The sequence below is a fragment of the Nothobranchius furzeri genome, chromosome 2 (genome assembly GCF_043380555.1).
Source record: "Nothobranchius furzeri strain GRZ-AD chromosome 2, NfurGRZ-RIMD1, whole genome shotgun sequence".
Lineage (NCBI taxonomy): Eukaryota > Metazoa > Chordata > Actinopteri > Cyprinodontiformes > Nothobranchiidae > Nothobranchius > Nothobranchius furzeri.
In genome coordinates, this window is record NC_091742.1 from 82,188,398 (window position 1) to 82,209,903 (window position 21,506).

Consider the following 21,506-nt stretch of genomic DNA (forward strand, 5'->3'; position numbering starts at 1 on the left):
GATAGTTTTAATGGTCCTAGGGGGGCGCTATTTCAGAAAAAAGGCCACGCCCACAAACTTCAGCTGTCCAATTCTATTAGGGGTCAGAGTAAGAAATCGCCATGGCATCAAAGCCCCTCCCTTTCTGAAAAGCTAGCAGATCTGAATGGTCATTACAACATCATGAAGACAGTGCATGACCTTAGTGTCATGTTGACTAAATTAGAGGGGACAAATATGGGCATTTCACCATAAAAAATAGACTTCCTGTAGTCAGGGGGCGGGGCTTAGGTGATGTCAGCTGTCCACATTGTCATTGTCTTGAGATGTGGTCAATGATCACACAGACACAGTTTGATATAGATCTGATCATGCAGATGGGAGTTAAGTCAAGTAATGTAATGGCGAAAGGTCAAAGTTTGAGGCTTAGCCACGCCCACACTTTTATACTTATATAAAATCCGATGGTTGAATTTTTCTCCCTTTGTCTTAAGAGTATATAGCAGAAGTTTGAAGGCGATTGGTGAAAAGGGCGATGGTGCAACGCTCTCCAAACAACGTGTGCGAAAACCACTAAATCGAGTACTTGGACCAAAATGGCTGACTTCCTGTGCGACTTTGCACATGGCTCCAAGAGACTTTTTTGTAGGTCCTGAGACCCCACATTAGTGTATCAAATTTCGTAATCCTCAGTCAAAGCATGGCTTGGGCTGACAGTTTTAATGGTCCTAGGGGGCGCTATTTAAGAAAATAGGCCACGCCCACAAACTTCAGCTGTCCATTTCTATTGGGGGTCAGACTAGGATCACTCATCAGACATTTTGTTGTGATGTCACAATGATTGAAGAAATGAGAGACAAACGTATTTTCATGGCGTGATGGCGAATTTCGCCATGCTCCCAAAGCCCCGCCTTTATTCGAAACCTGCCAGTACTATAGATCAAGTGACCTCAACTTGTCTGCTGCCATTTGCCAGTGATTGCTGGTGATTGGTTAAAAGGAGTCCAATAGGGAGCTGTGAAAAAAAGAGTGGCGTGGCGACAGGTCAAAGTTTGAGGCTTAGCCACGCCCACACCTTTATACTTATATAAAATCCGACGGTTGAATTTTTTCATCTATGTCTTAAGAGTATATAGCAGATGTTTGAAGGCGATTGGTGAAAAGGGAAATGGTGCAACACTCTCCAAACAACGTGTGCGAATACCACTAAATCGAGTACTTGGACCAAAATGGCCGACTTCCTGCACGACTTTGCACTTGGCTCCAAGAGACTTTTTTGTAGGTCCTGAGACCCCACATTAGTGTATCAAATTTCGTAATCCTCAGTCAAAGCATGGCTTGGGGCTGACAGTTTTAATGGTCCTAGGGGGCGCTATTTCATTAAATAGGCCACGCCCACAAACTTCAGCTGTGCAGTTCTATTAGAGGTCAGAGTAGGATCACTCATCAGAAATTGTGTGGCGATGTCACAATGATTGAAGAAATGAGAGACAAACGTATTTCCATGGCGTGATGGCGAATTTCGCCATGCTCCCAAAGCCCCGCCTTTATTCGAAACCTGCCAGTACTATAGATCAAGTGACCTCAACTTGTCTGCTGCCATTTGCCAGAGATTGCTGGTGATTGGTTAAAAGGAGTCCAATAGGGAGCTGTGAAAAAAAGAGTGGCGTGGCGACAGGTCAAAGTTTGAGGCTTAGCCACGCCCACACCTTTATACTTATATAAAATCCGACGGTTGAATTTTTTCATCTATGTCTTAAGAGTATATAGCAGATGGTTGAAGGCGATTGATGAAAAGGGCAATGGTGCAATACTCTCCAAACAACGTGTGCGAATACCACTAAATCGAGTCCTTGGACCAAAATGGCCGACTTCCTGCGCGACTTTGCACTTGGCTCCAAGAGACTTTTTTCTAGGTCCTGAGACACCACATTAGTGTACCAAATTTTGTACTCCTCAGTCAAAGCATGGCTTGGGGCTGACAGTTTTAATGGTCCTAGGGGGCGCTATTTCAGAAAATAGGCCACGCCCACCGGATGTTCACATCACATTTTGTGGGGGGCCGAACTAGGATCACTCCCAAGAGGTTTTGTGGCGATATCTCTAGAAATGGCGAAATGGGAGGCAAACGTAAGGCCACATCGGTACGCCTGACTTCGCCGCGCCGTCACAGCCCCGCCTTCTGCAGAAAACTCCCATAAAGTGACGCCAAGCAACCCCAACTTGTCTTCAGTTACCTGCTACAAATTTGGGATGATTACTTGAAAGGGCGAATTTTTGAAAATTTCCCAGTAAAACTTGACCTTTTAAGTCCTGAGGGGGCGGGGCTTATGTGACATCATCAATCGACCATTCATTTGTCTTCGTGGGACGATGCCGATTGTCCATAGAAAGTTACTTTAACTGTAATTCTTTCATTTATGAAATTATAGCAATTTGAATTTTTTTGGCGAGTGCTCGAAATTTGAGGCCTGGTCCCGCCCCTTCAGTATTTACGAAAAGTCAATTTTATTGTCTCATTTTAATCGTCCATCGCTTCTGTTCGATCGCACACTATTTTTGAGACGATCGTGCGAAAAATGACCAAACTGTTCAACCAAATATAGACCCTAGAAATGGCCAAAACGTGGTCAAAATGGCCACTTTAGTCCAAAATGGCCGACTTTCTGTTTGATATTGACCATGGGTGCAAGAGGCTTTTCTGTGCGTATTGCTGAGTTCTACAAGTGTACCAAATTTCATAACTCTACTATGAAAAAAGGTCAAAGCGGAGGGGTATTTTTAATTTTCCAGGGGGCGCTGTTGAAACATTTTTTACCAACTTTCACGTTGCCATTGAAATACGTAAATTTCACGCACTTTCTATATTGGGCCAGAATTTGGTGAGTTTTTGGATATGCTAAGACCCCCTAAAGGCCGTCCAAAGACGCGGAAGAAAAAGAAAGAAAAAAAAAAATAATAAACGGAGCAGATACAATAGGCCTTCGCAGCGCTTCGCTGCTCGGGCCTAATTAAAGCTGCAAGCAGCGTCGTTCGGCCCTCGCAGCTCCGCGCCGCTCCGGTCTGCCGTCGCACCAGTGCACGTCTGACAGAACAGAAACGTCAACCACCCCGACACCAGAAACCGCGAATGGCCTCCTAGTCTGCACCTCACCCTGACTCAGCATCCCCTCTGAGCTCACCATTAAATTGAATATTAAGATTACGGCGTTACGCCAGAATTCGCCATGGCATCAAAGCCCCTCCCTTTCTGGAAAGCTATCAGATCTGAATGGTCATTACAGCATCATGAAGACAGTGCATGACCTTAGGGTCATGTTGACTAAATTAGAGGGGACAAATATGGGCATTTCAGCATAAAAAATAAATTCCTGTAGTCAGGGGGCGGGGCTTAGGTGATGTCAGCTGTCCACATTGTCATTGTTTACAGATATGGTCAATGATCACACAGACAAAGTTCGAAAAAGATCTGATCATGCACATGGGAGTTATTAAGTCAAGTAAAGTAATGGCGAAAGGTCAACGTTTGAGGCTTAGCCACGCCCACACCTTTCAACTTTTGAAAAATCCGACGGTTGAATTTTTTCCCCTATGTCTTAAGAGTGTATTGCAGAAGTTTGAAGGTGATTGGTGAAAAGGGCGACGGAGCATCACTCTCCAAACAATGTGTGCGAAAACCACTAAATCACGTACTTGCACCAAAATGGCCGACTTCCTGTGCGACTTTACGCTTGGCTCCAAGAGACTTTTTTGTAGGTCCTGAGACCCCACATTAGTGTACCAAATTTCGTAATCCTCAGTCAAAGCATGGCTTGGGGCTGAAAGTTTTAATGGCTCTAGGGGGCGCTATTTAAGAATATAGGCCACGCCCACAAACTTCAGCTGTCTATTTCTCTTGGAGCTCAGACTAGGATCACTCACCAGAAGTTTCGTAGCAATATCACGATAACTGAAGAAATGAGACAAACGTATTTCCATGGCGTGATGGCGATTTTCGCCATGGTCCCAAAGCCCCGCCTTTTTTCAAAACCTGCCAGTACTGGAGACCAAGTAACCTCAACTTGTCTACTGCTGTTTGCCACAGAATCCTGGTGATTGGGTAAAAGGAGTCCAGTAGGGAGCTGTGAAAAAAAGAGTAGCGTGGCGACAGGTCAAAGTTTGAGGCTTAGCCACGCCCACACCTTTCAACTTTTGAAAAATCCGACGGTTAAATTTTTTCCCCTATGTCTTAAGGGTATATAGCAGAAGTTTGAAGGAGATTGGTGAAAAGGGCGACGGAGCATCACTCTCCAAACAACGTGTGCGAAAACCACTAAATCGCGTACTTGATCCAAAATGGCCGACTTCCTGTGCGACTTTGAACTTGACTCCAAGAGACTTTTTTGTAGGTCCTGAGACACCACATTAGTGTACCAAATTTCGTAATCCTCAGTCAAAGCATGGCTTGGGGCTAATAGTTTAAATGGTCCTAGGGGGCGCTATTTCAAAACATAGGCCACGCCCACAAAATTCAGCTGTCTATTTCTCTTGGAGCTCAGACTAGGATCACTCACCAGAAGTTTCGTAGCAATATCACGATAACTGAAGAAATGAGAGACAAACGTATTTCCATGGCGTGATGGCGATTTTCGCCATGGTCCCAAAGCCCCGCCTTTTTTCAAAACCTGCCAGTACTGGAGACCAAGTAACCTCAACTTGTCTACTGCTGTTTGCCACAGAATCCTGGTGATTGGGTAAAAGGAGTCCAGTAGGGAGCTGTGAAAAAAAGAGTAGCGTGGCGACAGGTCAAAGTTTGAGGCTTAGCCACGCCCACACCTTTCAACTTTTGAAAAATCCGACGGTTGAATTTTTTCCCCTATGTCTTAAGGGTATATAGCAGAAGTTTGAAGGAGATTGGTGAAAAGGGCGACGGAGCATCACTCTCCAAACAACGTGTGCGAAAACCACTAAATCGCGTACTTGATCCAAAATGGCCGACTTCCTGTGCGACTTTGAACTTGACTCCAAGAGACTTTTTTGTAGGTCCTGAGACACCACATTAGTGTACCAAATTTCGTAATCCTCAGTCAAAGCATGGCTTGGGGCTAATAGTTTTAATGGTCCTAGGGGGCGCTATTTCAGAAAATAGGCCACGCCCACCAGATGTTCACATCAGATCTTTTGGGGGGCCGGACTAGGATCACTCACAAGAAGTTTCGTGACGATATCTTTGGAAATGACGAAATGGGAGGCAAACGTAAGGCCAAGGCGGTACGCCTGAATTCGCCGCGCCACCACAGCCCCGCCCTCTGCCGAAAACTCCCATAAAGTGACGCCAAGCAACCCCCACTTGTCTTGAGTTACCAGCTACAAATTTGTGGTGATTAAGTGAAATGGGGCAATTTGGGACCTTTCACAGTAAAACTTGATCTTTTTGGTCCTGAGGGGGCGGGGCTTGTGTGATGTCATCATCCGACCTTTCAATTTACTTTGTGGGTGGATGACGAATGACCACAGAAAGTTTGGTAACTCTATTCCATTCAGTTATGAAGTTATAGCAATTTAAATATTTTTGGCGAGTAGTCAAACTTCGAGGCCTGGCTCCGCCCCTTCAACATATACGAAAACTCAGAATCCTTATCTCATTTTGTTCGCCCATCCCTTCTGAGCAATTTTACACAATTTTTGAGACGATCGTGCGAAAAATGATCGAGCAATCCAATCAGAAACGGACCCTAAAAACGGCAAAAACGGCAAAAAATCGCCATTTCAACCCAAAATGGCCGACTTCCTGTTTGATATTGACCATGGTTGCAAGAGACTTTTCTGTGCGGACTGTTGAGTACTACAAGTGTACCAAATTTCATAACTGTACGATAAACTAAGCTTTATGGAGAGGGGTTTTTTTCACTTTGTAGGGGGCGCTGTTCAGCCATTTTCTTTGCGATTTTTTTGGGACCTTTAAAATATCAAATTTTTCACCAGGCCTGACAAGTGTGCAAAATATTGTGAGTTTTGGGGTATGTTAAGGTCCCCAAAAAGCTGTTCAAAGGGGGCACGGAATAACAAAAAATAATAATAATCAGAGCAAAAACAAGAGGCCTTCGCAGCGCTTTCGCTGCTCGGGCCTAATCAGAGCAAAAACAAGAGGCCTTCGCAGCGCTTTCGCTGCTCGGGCCTAATTAAAGCTGCAAGCAGCGTCGTTCGGCCCTCGCAGCTCCGCGCCGCTCCGGCCTGGCCGGCAGCCCGGGGCACCAGGGCACGTCTGCGGAACAGAAAAGTCCACCACCCCGACACCAGAAACCCCTAACGGTCACCTCGTCCGAACCTCACCCTGACTCAGCATCCCTTCGGAGCCCACCATTATATTACACGCCTCACCACTAGGGCATACTATTATCTTTACCACACTGGTGTTGTGATGACACAGACCAACGGTAATGCTTTTCTGACCATGTTTTTTAAAGTTATCAAAAGTTAAAGTTATCTAGGGGGCGCTGTGACCAACTAAAGAAAAATCCCATTGAGGTCAGCTTTGGCTGAAAACGACGGTTTTCTGTTATTTTGGCATCAATAGGACGTTGTGTTTGTTATCTAGAGCCAGTGAGCTGAAAGGGGCGGAGCTACAGGGATTTGAACCAACAACCACATCAATGTGTTTGGTGCAGTCACGTGATGTCACAAGCCAAGTATAATGCCATTCTGACTTTGTCTTTAGAAAATAATAAAGTTTGAACCCATCTAGGGGGTGCTGTGACCATTTACAACTAAATATCATAGTCATCTTTGGTCATCAAAGATGGTTTTCAGTTATTTTGGCATCAATCAAACGCTGCATGGGTCATTTAGAGACAAAAAGCTGTAAGTGGGCGGAGTTAAAGTGATTTGAACAAGTGAGCACATACATGTGTTGATTGCAGTTGTGTGATGACTCTCACCAAGTTTGATATAGTTTGGAGCTTTTTTGCAGAAGTTACAACGGTTTTTTGAATCTAGGGGGTGCTGTCCCAAATTTGGAAATATTCCATGAAGAAGTTTGTAGGTTGATAAAAGTCATTTGTGTGCAGTTTGGTGTGAATTGCATCATGCATGTGTTATTCAGGGCCTAATATCTGCAAGGGGGCGGAGCTAAAGCGATATGAACCAACTACCACAGCATTGTGTTGGGTGCCTTTGTGTGATGACACATAGCAAGTTTGGTGCAGTTACGACCTCGTCTGTAGGAGTTATTACAGTTTTAAAGGTATGTAGGGGGCGCTGTGGTGATATCATACAACATTCACCAACCGTTTGTGCCTCGTTGGCTAAAGGGCATGATTGTTCATTGCCATGTTCAGTCTCGGGCAGATCGGAGGCTGTTTGTGGAAGTTACAGTCTAAACGTAAGGTCACGGTGTCACTCTAGAATTTGCCATGGCATCAAAGCCCCTCCCTATCTGGAAAGCTATCAGATCTGAATGGTCATTACAGCATCATGAAGACCGTTCATGACCTTAGTGTCATGTTGACTAAATTAGAGGGGACAAATTTGGAAATTTCAGCATAAAACAATAGACTTCCTGTATTCAGGGGGCGGGGCTTAGGTGATGTCAGCTGTCCACATTGTCATTGTGTTGAGATGTGGTCAGTGATCACTCAGACAAAGTTTGATATAGATCTGATAATGCACATGGGAGTTATTAAGTCAAGTAATGTAATGGCGAAAGGTCAAACTTTGAGGCTTAGCCACGCCCACACCTTTAGACTTATTTAAAATCCGACGGTTGAATTTTTCCCCCTTTGTCTTAAGAGTACATAGCAGAATTTTGAAGGCGATTGGTGAAAAGGGCGACGGAGCATCACTCTCCAAACAACGTGTGCGAAAACCACTAAATCGAGTACTTGGACCAAAATGGCCGACTTTCTATGCGACATTGCGCTTGGCTCCAAGAGACTTTTTTGTAGGTCCTGAGACACTACATTAGTGTGCCAAATTTCGTGATCCTCAGTCAAAGCATGGCTTGGGGCTGACAGTTTTATTGGTCCTAGGGGGCGCTATTTAAGAAAATTGGCCACACCCACAAACTTCAGCTGTCCAAATCTATTGGGGGTCAGACTAGGATCACTCACCAGACATTTTGTAGCGATGGCACGATAATTGAAGAAATGAGAGGCAAACGTATTGCCATGGCGTGATGGTGAATTTTGCCATGCTCCCAAAGCCCCGCCTTTTTTCAAAACCTGCCAGTACTGGAGACTAAGTGACCTCAACTTGTCAGCTGCTATTCGCCAGAGATTGCTGGCGATTGGGTAAAAGGAGTCCAATAGGTAGCTGTGAAAAAAAGAGTGGCGTGGTGACAGGTCAAAGTTTGAGGCTTAGCCACGCCCACACCTTTATACTTATTTAAAATCCGACGGTTGAATTTTTTCCTTTATTTCTTAAGAGTATATAGCAGAAGTTTGAAGGCGATTGGTGAAAAGGGCGATGGAGCATCACTCTCCAAACAACGTGTGCGAAAACCACTAAATCGAGTACTTGGACCAAAATGGCCGACTTCCTGTGCGACTTTGCACTTGGCTCCAAGAGACTTTTTTGTAGGTCCTGAGACACCACATTAGTATGCCAAATTTCATAATCCTCCGTCAAAGCATGACTTGGGGCTGACAGTTTTAATGGTCCTAGGGGGCGCTATTTCAGAAAATAGGCCACGCCCACCGGATGTTCACATCACATTTTGTGGGGGGCTGAACTAGGATCACTCCCAAGAGGTTTTGTGGCGATATCTCTAGAAATGACGAAATGGGAGGCAAACGTAAGGCCACGTCGGTACGCCTGACTTCGCCGCGCCACCACTGCCCCGCCTTCTGCAGAAAACTCCCATAAAGTGACGCCAAGCAACCCCAACTTGTCTTCAGTTACCTGCTACAAATTTGGGCTGATTATTTGAAAGGGCGAATTTTGGAAAATTTCCCAGTAAAACTTGACCTTTTAAGGCCTGAGGGGGCGGGGCTTATGTGACATCATCAATCGACCATTCATTTGTCTTCGGGGGGCGATGACGATTGTCCATAGAAAATTACTTTAACTGTAATTCTTTCATTTATGAAATTAAAGCAATTTGAATTTTTTTGGCGAGTGCTCGAACTTTGAGGCCTGGCCCCGCCCCTTCAGTATTTACGAAAAGTCAATTTTATTTGCTCATTTGATTCGTCCATCGCTTCTCTTCGATCGCACACTATTTTTGAGACAATCGTGCGAAAAATGACCAAACTGTTCAACCAAATATAGACCCTAGAAATGGCCAAAACTGGGTCAAAATGGCCACTTTAGTCCAAAATGGCCGACTTCCTGTTTGATATTGACCATGGGTGCAAGAGGCTTTTCTGTGCGTATTGTTGAGTTCTACAAGTGTACCAAATTTCATCACTCTACTATGAAAAAAGGTCAAAGCGGAGGGGTATTTTAAATTTTCCAGGGGGCGCTGTCGAAACATTTTTTTACCAACTTTCACGTTGTCAGTGAAATACGTAAATTTCATGCACTTTCTATATTGGGCCAGAATTTTGTGAGTTTTTGGATATGCTAAGACCCCCTAAAGGCCATCCAAAGACGCGGAAGAAAAAAAAAGAAAAAAAAAGAAAGAAAAAGAAACGGAGCAGATACAATAGGCCTTCGCAGCGCTTCGCTGCTCGGGCCTAATCAGAGCAAAAACAAGAGGCCTTCGCAGCGCTTTCGCTGCTCGGGCCTAATAATAATCAGAGCAAAAACAAGAGGCCTTCGCAGCGCTTTCGCTGCTCGGGCCTAATAAATATTCTAAATAGCAAAAATATTTCACACATAACAAACTAAAGATAATCACTACAGCATTGCACTTAGAATAGAAAACACAAACTAAAATTAAAACCTAACCTTGATGCAACATCATCAATAATGTCATCACATGAAATCTGCTCCCCTACGGAGTGATTGATACTAATCAGAGCCAGGTTAGTGAGCCGCCCCTGAAACATAGGTGACCTCAGGTATGACTTGATCAAGTTTTGAAAAGCTCCTCTCAGCTTGAGCCACAGTGACTGGCAGAGCAGTCCAAAAGTTGGGGTAGATCTCCAATAGAGCTCATGATCCATAATATTTTAGAATTGCCTCTGAAATTGTAATTTAAACTGACATAAAAAACTGTAGATTACCAAAAATGCCAACTTTTACAGAACAAATCATGTAAAAAATAATCAGTGCAGCCATCTGCAATAAATAAACAGGATAGTTAGTGGTGACTGGGGTGTTTTCTTCAGCTTGTAGAATTGTTTTATTTATTATTATGTGAACATGATCAACATGTGTTTGTTGTTGTTCAGGCAGGCCACGGGCTGCAGTGAGCATTTAACAAATCCTAGTTTGAATCAGTAAAAAACGATTCAAGGACTTTTTTCAAACCATTTGAATATTTGTTTCAATATTTCAGCCCTATTAGCTCTGTTAGCAATTAGTTGACCGCATTTAACCGTTAAAATCCCAGTTAACTGGTTCAAATAATTGAAAACATGCATCATGAGAGCGTACATACCTTTATCTTTCTCCTCTTTTTTCTTTTTTTCCCCCTGAATGGGGCACCTGGTGGTTTTAGCTTTTTTATGTTCATCTCTTCTGTTTGGCTCTTGACTCAATAAGTTTCCTTTAGTCAGGACTAAACAATTTGACCTTGATGGGGGGGTGACCACAAAATCATTTTGTTTTTCCTTTTTTTATTCGGCCATTTCACACAATTCAGAGAAACCTGAAAGAATGATAGGCCTGTGTTTATGATATTATGAATGAAATATGGAAGAACGTTAAGATGTGATTGACTTTAGCCACGTTAATACAGTTGATTCAGCCCCTACCCGCTCATTTATTTGGGAAAGACGCAGAGGTGAATTCCCCCGCCGCACCCCTCCCCTTCCTGTTCTTCATAGACACACGGAGCACGTGAACGTTCAGCGCCTGCAGCTGCAGGGGGCGCCAACTTGCTGTTTCCAATCCAGACACTGTCATATGACAGATAATAGAAAACCTCGGTGCGGCGCAGATTTCCTGTTTTTTTTTTTTTTTTACTCAGCGCTTGTGCGCCCCTTTTGTGTCATGAAAAAATGCCGCCCCGGGCAACTGCCCTGTCTGCCCGTGCCTAAAACCGCTACTGCACGTAGGACAATCTCCTTGCGGGCTTTAGATTTGTAACTGTTTAACAGTGGGTATTTTAGTGACCTCTGACTTTTACATAGTAAATGTTTTTTTGTGGCAATAATCTGTTTAAATAATTAGAATAAAGAACCATCAATGTGATTTTCTGAAAAATGCAGAAAATGAGGACAAGGGTTGAAATTTGAAAAATGAATCTTCATCAATGAGTGCTCTATAAGTTACATCAACTTGTTCCACTGAACCTAGTTGCTTAAATGTATATTAAATTTCACATCGAAGCAGCTAGTTTTAGTGGAACAAGTTGACATAACTCGGTTGAGTAAATTCAACAGTTCATTTCTTACAGTGTGATTTTTAATGGTTTTTAGGTTGAGTCTATTGGGGGGGTCTGAAGTTTAATGTTGGCCGGGTCATCCAGCCAAATTTCAATTAGAAAAATTTGGAGGTAGTTTTTCTTAATTATTTTATCCTAATGTGAAATGTACCAGTACCGCATTATGACCACACCACCACCATGCTTGACAATTGGCAGTAGCACTACAATATTGGCAAGGGGCCCAAAGCAAAAAGACCCAAAGTCTGTTAGCCCTCTGGGTGCCCATGTGGCCTGGGGCCACTGCCTCCTGTTGGCATACAGCGCTTCTGACAATCGGTAAGGCTTCATGGGTTTAAACAAACATGCTTCTTACTGCTGCATTCCACTCAATCTATGTCTTGTCTGTCCATAAAACGTTTATCCAGGAAAGATTTTGTTTTTCCATGTGAGCAGTTGATCTTTGTAGCAGGAGCCCCTGTCTTGGTCTTCTCAGTCAATAGAGATGTACAACTCACTTTACTGTGTGGGCAATCATGCTGCCTTTCCACGAGTTTATATTAAAGGAGACATAACATGAAAAACACACTTTTTTATCCATTAACACAGTGTGTTTCACATTTTAAGTGTCTAAGTGAGCAAAAAGGCTTATATTATTCACTGGAGTTGCTATTTAGATATTTAATAATTAAGTTTTGGGCATATTTGTCCACCCGTTCAGTTTTTACATTATCTATGACATCAGTAATTAATTTAGTGAGGATAACTACCAAATATGGTAATGGCCCTCGGCTAAACACAGAGCCAATCCGCCATTTTTTCTTCTCGCTAAGATTTTTTGTAGTCCTATTGGAAAAATGCAGAATGTCTGGTTATTTTAGCCACACACAGCTCAAAACTGTTCCTCGTTTTAAGGAAGGGTGGTGTGGCAGTATTTAAACCCAGGAGCTGATGACACTACTGCTAAAAAAAACACAGAAGAAAAAGTAGTGTGTTTGTGTTTGTGTTTGTGTGTGTGTGCGCGCGCGCGCGCGCGTGGTTCGTATCTCCAGGCTAGTAAGTACTGAGGGCTTCATCTATCTAAAAGGAGTCATTTTTATCTGAATTTGGCAGCACCGGGACACAGCAGCAGAGCGGTAAGCTTCATATCACTCTAAAATGTCGACAAACTTTACTTTAGATTTACGGGCATTAGCAGCACTAAAGCGTTAGCATCCGGCTTGCTATCGCTAGCACAGTATGCTAGTAAAGTTAGCACCCAGATCAATGTGGATTTGGCTGATTTTCGTGGAATAAAACGTGATTTCTGATCAACGCCTTCTTTTACACCAGATGCTCACCTCCCACTGATTGTAACAGCAGAGAGCCTGTGTGTTATTCTACGTGAGTGTGATGTAATCTTAGCATCCAGGAAATAAAGTCCCATATCAGCTAAAATGCAGCGTGACAAAGTCATTAAAGTGCATCAACACAGTGGATTTAATAGAGTAGTAAGTCTGTCTGCACTGCTCTCTAATGAGCTTCCTTTCATAAGGAATCATTTGTATAATTTTAGTGTCACTATTTTATTACATTTGTAAGAATATGAAGTCACTGCAGCAAAGTGAACTTGTGAACAAACACAAACGTGACTATAAACATGAAAGCTAAAGAAACAACTTTCCTAAAGCTGCTTGTAAACAAAATATGTCATTAAAGTTATTGTCTATCATTGCAGAATATGACGATGACATCATGGAACTGGTCTTTGGAAAAGTTTTCCCTGAACCAACTCCATTTCTAGATGAGGTAGAGAAGATCTGCATCTCACCAACCCTCTGGTCTCAGTATTCAGACAACGGAGGTCTCCCACTGTTATCCAGGACCAGTTTGAAGCCCACATACTGCCCCTCCCTCATCATCAGGAAACATCAATCCGTATCCTGAGGACAACAGAAGACGGCAGGAGGACAGGAACTCTGAGACCTAGACACCACCAGCACCGAGACACAAAGCACCTGTGTGCACAACGCCTGTTTAACTACTAAAGCCTGTTTATTATATTGTTCTACTTATTTGCTGTGAGGTTAATACTTAGAAAATTTGTATATTAATGTAAACAATTAAAAAAAATCACTGATTGTATGTTTTCTTTTAGATGTAATGGTCCAAACTCAGCCTTGTAGACATTTATTGCATCCTGTAGGTAAATACACAGAACAGGCTCAGGTCCAGGATGACCCAGCATGCTCTTCTTCCATTCTGGCTGTTAGGGATTGTATCAATAACTCAATGCCTACTGATGTTTTCACCTAACGGTATTTATTTAGAATGCAGGTAAGATTTAACTATATTTGTTAGCAAAGCAGACTGATCTTGGGAATTTCACTGCAGCACTGATGTCCACCTCTCTGTACACATTAGAGAGAATTACCACTTTACAGCTAAACACATTTAATAAAGATAGGCTACGCATTGCAGACAATAAAAACAAAGTTGTAAGCATTAGAATTATAATGATCACATTAAAGAACATTTGGAGGAATGTTCTTTATTTTTGACTCGAATCTCAAATCTTTAAATTAAAATGTAACTGCTTTTTATCCATTTTCAGCCATTAAGACACTCAATATTAAATAAGACTACTTATAAAATTATTTATAATTATATGTATGTATATATATAGATAGAGATCTTAATAAAATGTATTCTTTTAATGGTGTTTTAATGAGCTGTATCATTTTTTAAAACATTTTTTATAGAAATAAATAAGCAAGCAGCATTCCTTGTGTGTGTGTGCGCGCGCGCGCGCGCGCACGTGCCTGCTCACTTGTCCCTCCGTCGGCCGTGACGGGTGTGTGTGAGTGACTACAGACAAATGCATGAGAGAGTTAGCAGCCTTGAAACAGCTTGATGAACTACCCTCCCCACATGTTTTAAAAATGCTAATATGCTATGCTAAATCTGCTATGCTAAATAATGATTTCTCTATAGAACTACAAAGTCCGACTGGGGGAGGAGAGTACAGGTCTGCACTATGGAGGGGGGGCGGAGTTTACAGCTCCTCCTCCAGTTTAAAGAGACAGTACCCAAAAACGGCTCGTTCTCAAGACTCCTCAGAACAGGGGTAGATGAGGGTCTGTAGAGCAACAATAATGAGGAAATCAGACCAAAGAACTGCAGTTCCACTGTATTTAGACCCCAACTGAAGGATTTAGATGTAAAAAGGAATAACTTAAAAGCATGTTATGTCTCCTTTAAATGCTGGTTTCCGGGTTGTTTTTGAAAACTATATAGTGCAGTGACTGATGATCACTAAAAAGGGTCAGTGAGCATCAGCCGTGCCAGGTTAAAGGACGTTTTATGTTAAAAGCTGCAGTTTGTTTACCTTTTAACTCTGCACACCATCTCACACTTAGTAAACAAATGCAGTTCTACAGCAGATGGGTGCCAGATTTACTAGATTTATAACAAAATGGTGCTTTTGTGTCTGTTTGCATTCAAGGACAAGGTCAGTGTCGTGTGTGTGTGTGTGTGTGTGTGTGTGTGTGTGTGTGTGTGTGTGTGTGTGTGTGTGTGTGTGTGTGTGTGTGTGTGTGTGTCAGTTTCAGTCTGATCAAGGCTTCCTGAGAGATTAAGAGACATACAATTCCATTTTCTGAAGGAGGTGCTCCCTAGTCAGCCCTAATCTCTGTTCTCTGTCTGATGTTCTCTTCTTCTATCACAACAATCCCTCCAGCTTCCACTGGCAGCTCTTACCCCTTACCCCATTAGTCACACACACAGCAACCCACAACACCCATCACCAGTGTCTAGTTTGGACTCCTGGATGTACAGACATGCAATGACAGACAAGTGGCAATTGCAGCCATTGACACACACACACACACACACACACACACACACACACACACACACACACACACACACACACACACACACACACACGCACGCACGCACACACACACACACACACACACATTTGCCAAGGGAGTGCAGGGTCACGGCTTGCAGCCTCTTTACACCACGTTCTGAATATTAATGTGGGGGGACAGATAAGCAGCCGTGACAATCCCTTTAAGATTTTACCGTTCTCTGGTTGGTGCTTGTGGTTAATTTATGCCAATATTTAGCATCCAGTGTCAGCTAAAACTGTGTTAAACGCTCAAAGAGCAGCAGTAATAGCAGCTTAAAAGTGACGTATTATTTTCAGTATTTCTATACATTTTTCTTCCGGTTTACCTTATTTATAGTCGGATGAAATACTTGTCCTGGAAACCTAATTTAAAATCTGATTTGAGATAATAAAAGCTGATCCTGGATGTTGTTTTGCTTCACCTGTCCAGTAGGTGGCAGCAGCTAAACTCAGTAAATCTCCCCCTGTCCTTGTGCACCCCTCTTATCATAGATGGGGTCTAATTATTTTAAATAGGCGTCGATCAAAAGTCAATATGACAATGATAAATGTGCTCACCCCCAAAAAGTCAAGGGCGGCTTTCCAGAAAAGGCCTTGAGCTCCAGAGGCTGCTGCTTTTGTTCCTGATGAAGACGTCTTTGTTACAAAGGCCCGTGTTTGACCATTCAAAAGTCATTGGCTGCATAAGGATGCGACACGCACAGCTTGAGTTTAATCAGCCTCGATTAGAAATGGCGCCGCTCCCCTTTTAGCTCCCCTTTGGCTTCTCTTAGACATTGCTGCCTCACCTTTGACCCCCTCCCTCCTCCTCCTTTACCCACGCCGTCTACTAAATCCCTTAATCTGGGTTCCTCCATGACCCCTCCCTTTATTCTAATGATGGGTACATGTCTGAGCCTCCGCCCCGTGAAATCTGTTGGTCAGAAATGCAAGCTGTGCTGCTCTCCTTCGGGGAATAATAATAATAAAGAACAAAGTGGAGGCGGGAAAGAGAGGAAGTACATGGCTGCAGCACAATTCATTTAATGTTGAACAAACTGAAGGCATTTTTGTGAAATTGTTATTTTATTTAATAAAATCTCTACAAACCCTTTCATCCCAGCTCTATACAAGTCATATTTTAAATTGCCCCGCCCATTTGTGATGTAATGTGACTGACAGAAATGGGAAACTCAGAATACACTGTAGTGAGTTTCTACCATGTCGTTTATTTAGTTTTAAATTGACTGTTTAAATGTGTTTCTTTAATCCGATGTTATAAACTGATTTGAAAGACGTGTAGTAATTTTGGTTAAGTTGAAAGACAATAAATAAATATTTGATTCTTCAATTGTTTAAATGCTAAGCTATTCAAATTTTATTACGTGCACTGCCTTGAAATAAAATATAGAAAGTTTAATTTCCTTAAAAACGAATTTTTGTTCATTGGCTTTTGCTTCAGTCTCATATTTTTCTCTCTTTCTCTTTAATGTTTTTATTCTTTTGTCACGTGGATTGTACTGGTTCTGCTATGTTAATGATCTGTGTTGTTTTTATGGTGGTATTTTGTGAAGTGCCTTTGGTCTATACAAGTTGTGTAAATGTGCTGATTAAATAAAAATGAGTAGAGATTTATAAGGGACTTGAATGTTGACTTTAACATATTTAATGAGGCCTGCTGGATCGCTTTATCTCTGCACAATAGAAAATAGTCAAATTCATCTAAAACACTCTTGTATTTTTATTTTAATACACCAGAGGTGTGTGAGGTGTTTAGCAAACAGACAAACAGTTGTAGATGAAGCTGTAGCCTATTAATCTGGCGTTCTGAGAGTGTTCCTGGGGAATTATTATTGCCAAATAAGTTAACAACATGTAAACATATGTTATTATTATTGCTGTGATAAAATTATATATTCTAATTTCTTTTTAATTTGTTAAGAATGTGAGATTCGTCCTGTTTGGGCTCTGTTCCAGAAGAGAGGTGTCTGTGTGCACCTGCCGGCTGTGACATCATCCCCATCTTACCTGTGATCGCTCGTGCAGCGCTTCCGGAGGGCGGGGCGCGAGCCGCTCTCACCAGCCAGCCCAGCCTCCTCTCCAGTCGGTCCTGATCCACTCTGCTGCTGTCGCTCCTGATCGGACAGCAGCGCGCGCTCGAAACCGAAACAGGATTGTTGTTTTTCGTGGTTTGAATTAACTTCAGTATTTTTAAATAATTACAGAGGAGCGTCATTAGGGAAGAGCCCAGCGTGACCAAACCGGGAGGGCAGCGCGAGGCGACACGGATCGTTTCTAACCCGGGACACTGGAGCTGCATCCCCGCAGGAGGATGGTAGCTCTGGGTGACTTTAACTCGCAGTTTTTGACCAGAACACATCAGAAATTTAATCCAGATTGGGTTTGAGGCGTTTTGTTTCCGAGCGCGTGCACACGCTGTGCTAGTCGGAGCGCTTTGTGCGTGTGGAAACACCAAACCTGTCAGAGAACAACAGAGGACGCGCTCGCTTCATCCACAAGTGATGCGAGCCACTTCTCCAAGCCCGAGCACGCGGAGAACGGGGGTAGACCAGGACCAGAAACAGGATGGACCACAGCTGAAGTTTGGTGTTGAATCAGATCTCAGGATGAGTCTCGGCGTGGTGCTGATCCTCGTCCCGGCGTGCTGCCTCATGTCCGGCAACTGTCTAGCAGCGACTCTGGGCAGACCTGAAAGTGAGTACACCCCCAAATAACTCTAATGATGAAACATCATCACCTACAACTTTACTAGAGTCAGTCTAGTTTCTCATATCACTGATACTTTCTGATCCTGCTGCGCTGCGCTGAGCTCTGGCATAATTTCCCCTGACTGAAGCGTGTTCCGGGTGGTTTTACGCACTGGGAGCGCAGAGCCAAGCGGCTGCCTTCAGCTTTTGTTGTGGCTTGATAAATAGAGAGTTTGGCAAAGAAAGCAGGTGCCAGGCTTGTTCTACTTAACCCAACAAGTGCAGCGAGATCAGGCTCAGAGGTATGGACTTCAGCCCATGTGTTTGTTCACTGCTGCATGTGGAGATCACCTTTTCATTTTATTTATTTTTAAAAAGGATCAGGATCTGCAGCTCTGCAGGTTGACATGATCCTAATAATAATCACAAGTGACAATTAAGATCCTTTGAGCTGTAGAGAAGCTTGAGTTCATAACAAGATGCCTCTCTTTGCACAATCAGAGATCAGAAGTGCTCATTTTTATACCAATAAAGCCAGTTTAACGTCATACCAGTGTAACCAGTGTTCCTATGGCTGCAGATGTAATGGTTCTGATGTCTAACATGTCTAACCTCTTAATTTAGGATCAAAATGATCATTATCAGTGCAACTTTAGCTCTGAATTGTCACAAAAACATTTGAACCTTTTTCTAAAAGAAAAGCCAGCATGCTCTTATTTGGTTTGTTGGGTATGAGCTTCTGTAGCAGCACTTTACATTGTCATGTCTTTTTCTAATGTGACTGTAATTAGTTTTTTTAGGTAAATTAAGTCTTAAAATTGCAAATAACCATTGGATGTTATCATCACAATACATCACATCATCTTTCCTGCAATGTGATACACATCGTTTCACAAGATTCTGATAGATACTCGTATAGTTTGCGTATAGAGGGGTTTAAATTTTCTGCAGAAGTTTCAAGGAAGTGTCAGACCTATTGCTATTTTTTGAGTGTACCTTTTTAACACTAAATAAACCCTACTTTCTAGATTTCCACTTGTCTAAGCGGTGTGCGATACCCAACTCAGAAAAAAGAAGTCTGTGTTTACTCCTCTGTGTTTGAGTTGGATGCTTCGCAGGTTATACCTCCATCTGTGTTATCTATTGCCTTTTTCCACAGTTGGCGCTAGCATCAATATTACTTGCTCTGGGGCTGTTCTGTCTCCCACCACCATGTGATGGTGTTTACACCCTGATGCAGCGAGGAGGAAGAGATTTAGAGCTTGCGTCACTTTGTCCATTGACCATACTCAGGTCACCTGACTGCATTAACAGGCTTTACCCTCCAGTGCTGCACGCTGCAGCTCAGCTTGTTTCTTCTCTATACATGTTCATGTTTTTACTCTGGAAACTTATTGAGTCAACCTCACTCCACTGTCAGTGAAGTGCTGCTTTGTGTCATCATGCAACACACACACACACACACACACACACACACACACACACACACACACACACACACACACACACACACACACACACACACAAACAAAAACATTTAGCGGAAGAGCCAACAGATATGATTGAGTGGAAAATCCTCACAAATGTTAGCCATCAGATCATTGGCTCTGTGGCCCTTACTCCTTTTAAGATCAAGAACCTCAAATCTTTCAACTGTCCTTTTAATTAATTGACTAATAATGTGGTGAGATGTTTTCTATTTAAGCCCAATGACCTATGTTTATAACAGTGGTGGTTCATCATTACTTTGATTATGGCAATTCTATCTGAAAGTCCTTCTTTTCATGTAAATCAAGTACGTAAATTCAAAATAGATAATTTCAAACAATTGTTCTGCAGTTGCAAAGTATTAGCATATGTTAGCATGCTTAAAGTAACAATAGATATGTTTACTCTAATCTAGAGCATTAATATTTAGCGGTTTCATAACTGACACCACTCCGCAGCTCTCTGCTGGCCAGATACTGAACTGGAGTGGCGGGTGTACCCTATAGGGGACCTGCTACATGGCTATTAGCTGGTATGCTAGCAGTTAGCTTTTTCAGTTTGCAGACTGTCAGAAAAAACACAAGAAGAAAAAAAAGAGCTTTTTTTGGGATCATGTTGGAGACTGGAAGTAAAAGTCAGAGAGTAATGTCTTTGGAGGCAAAGAGCTAAAACCAGAGTGAACATTGGCACAGCCTACACTCTTTTCAGGAAGCTGAAGGAGGATATAAAGTCACAGGCTGAAGGTGACCTAGCTTTGTTTCTACTGGACTTTTAAGATATAATGTTTTTTGTCCAATATTCTGGATCTTTTTACATCATGGCTTATTTAGTAAGACTTGATACGTGTTGGTGTTAGCTGGTTGTTGGGCAGGCTGCAGCAGGGTGGTTTATGACTATCGTAATTCCACTTTCAACCTGCAGGACAGAGAAGCTGGAAACTGTTTACTTTCTTACGTGAATTGCTGCTGATAAGTCTGCTAATTTTTCATGTGCAAAAAAAAAAAAAAAAAGCACCTAATCCAATGGTCCCTTTTCACCAGTATCTAGCAGAGAGGCTCGACCTGGTTTGGCTCCAAAGTGTTTCCACTTGTAAGGGGTACCGGGTTGCTGTCCCTTTTTTAAAACCTGCTTTGGTCACTGGTGGGCTCGGGCGTGGTGTCACTGGTTGCTCCAGAGTGTTCCTCCTTGTTCCTTTCAGCCTTTCTGGGTGTCTTTATATAGAGTCTGACAAAAAGCCAAAGTCAGAGTTCAACATTTTTACCATGTCCTCCATTGTTGTGTTGTGTTTGTGTCATTTATGTTGCCTGGCACAAATTTTGTGTTGGGCACAGATTGCTTTGCACTATATTTTTATCTAATCTTACAACATTTCTAAGTTATAATAATTCATATTATTTGTATTCATACATTTATAATGGAAAACCACTCAAACCTTGTAGAGAACACCTACTAAAGCTACATTCAATTAAGGTCTTCCATCACAATAAAAAAAATTAAGTATAGATTTAGTGTTTTTTTTTCCCAAAAAGTAATTTGTGTTTCCAATTTTTGAATGCTTGCTAACTTTTTCAGTTACAAGGTTCAAGGACTGTAAGTGCCCAGGTATGTGCAAGATCTTGGATATCTCAGATTGCTCGTGGCTCAAAATGAACGCCTCAAAAACATCGGAAAGAGTTCTGCAGTGAACATCTTTGTAGGGGAGTGTTTGCATGGTTCTGTTTGCTTAAGTGGTTTTATGATTGAAGTAAGCCTGTTATGTAAGTCATGCTAGCTGTTATGCACACTTGGTTTGCTGATGCGTGTCAAACTTGGTTAGAGTGAATGCAGAAAACATCCTGCTTTTAAACGCTATGGTCGGTAAACACATGGTTTTAGATTGTTTGATTTTTGAGGCTTTAGAGTTTACCGAACTCATTGAAATCAGCTCTCCTGGAACTAAAATCTCAAAGTTTCTCTGTTCAGACTGAATCCACTCTGAGGTCATGGATGAACACGAGTTTGTTGAACC

The 21,506-nt window shown here is 42.4% G+C and overlaps 1 protein-coding gene across 1 annotated transcript in view; it reads left to right on the plus strand.

Annotated features, from left to right (window-relative positions):
- Positions 1–17,341: 17,341 nt before the first annotated feature.
- sema4f (sema domain, immunoglobulin domain (Ig), transmembrane domain (TM) and short cytoplasmic domain, (semaphorin) 4F) overlaps positions 17,342–21,506 on the plus strand; it is an 85,091-nt gene continuing 80,926 nt past the window's right edge. The window contains exon 1 of the mRNA XM_015974369.3: positions 17,342–18,017. Within this exon, the coding sequence (XP_015829855.3) occupies positions 17,825–18,017 (193 nt within the window). The 5' untranslated portion in view covers positions 17,342–17,824. The remainder of the gene's footprint in view (positions 18,018–21,506) is intronic.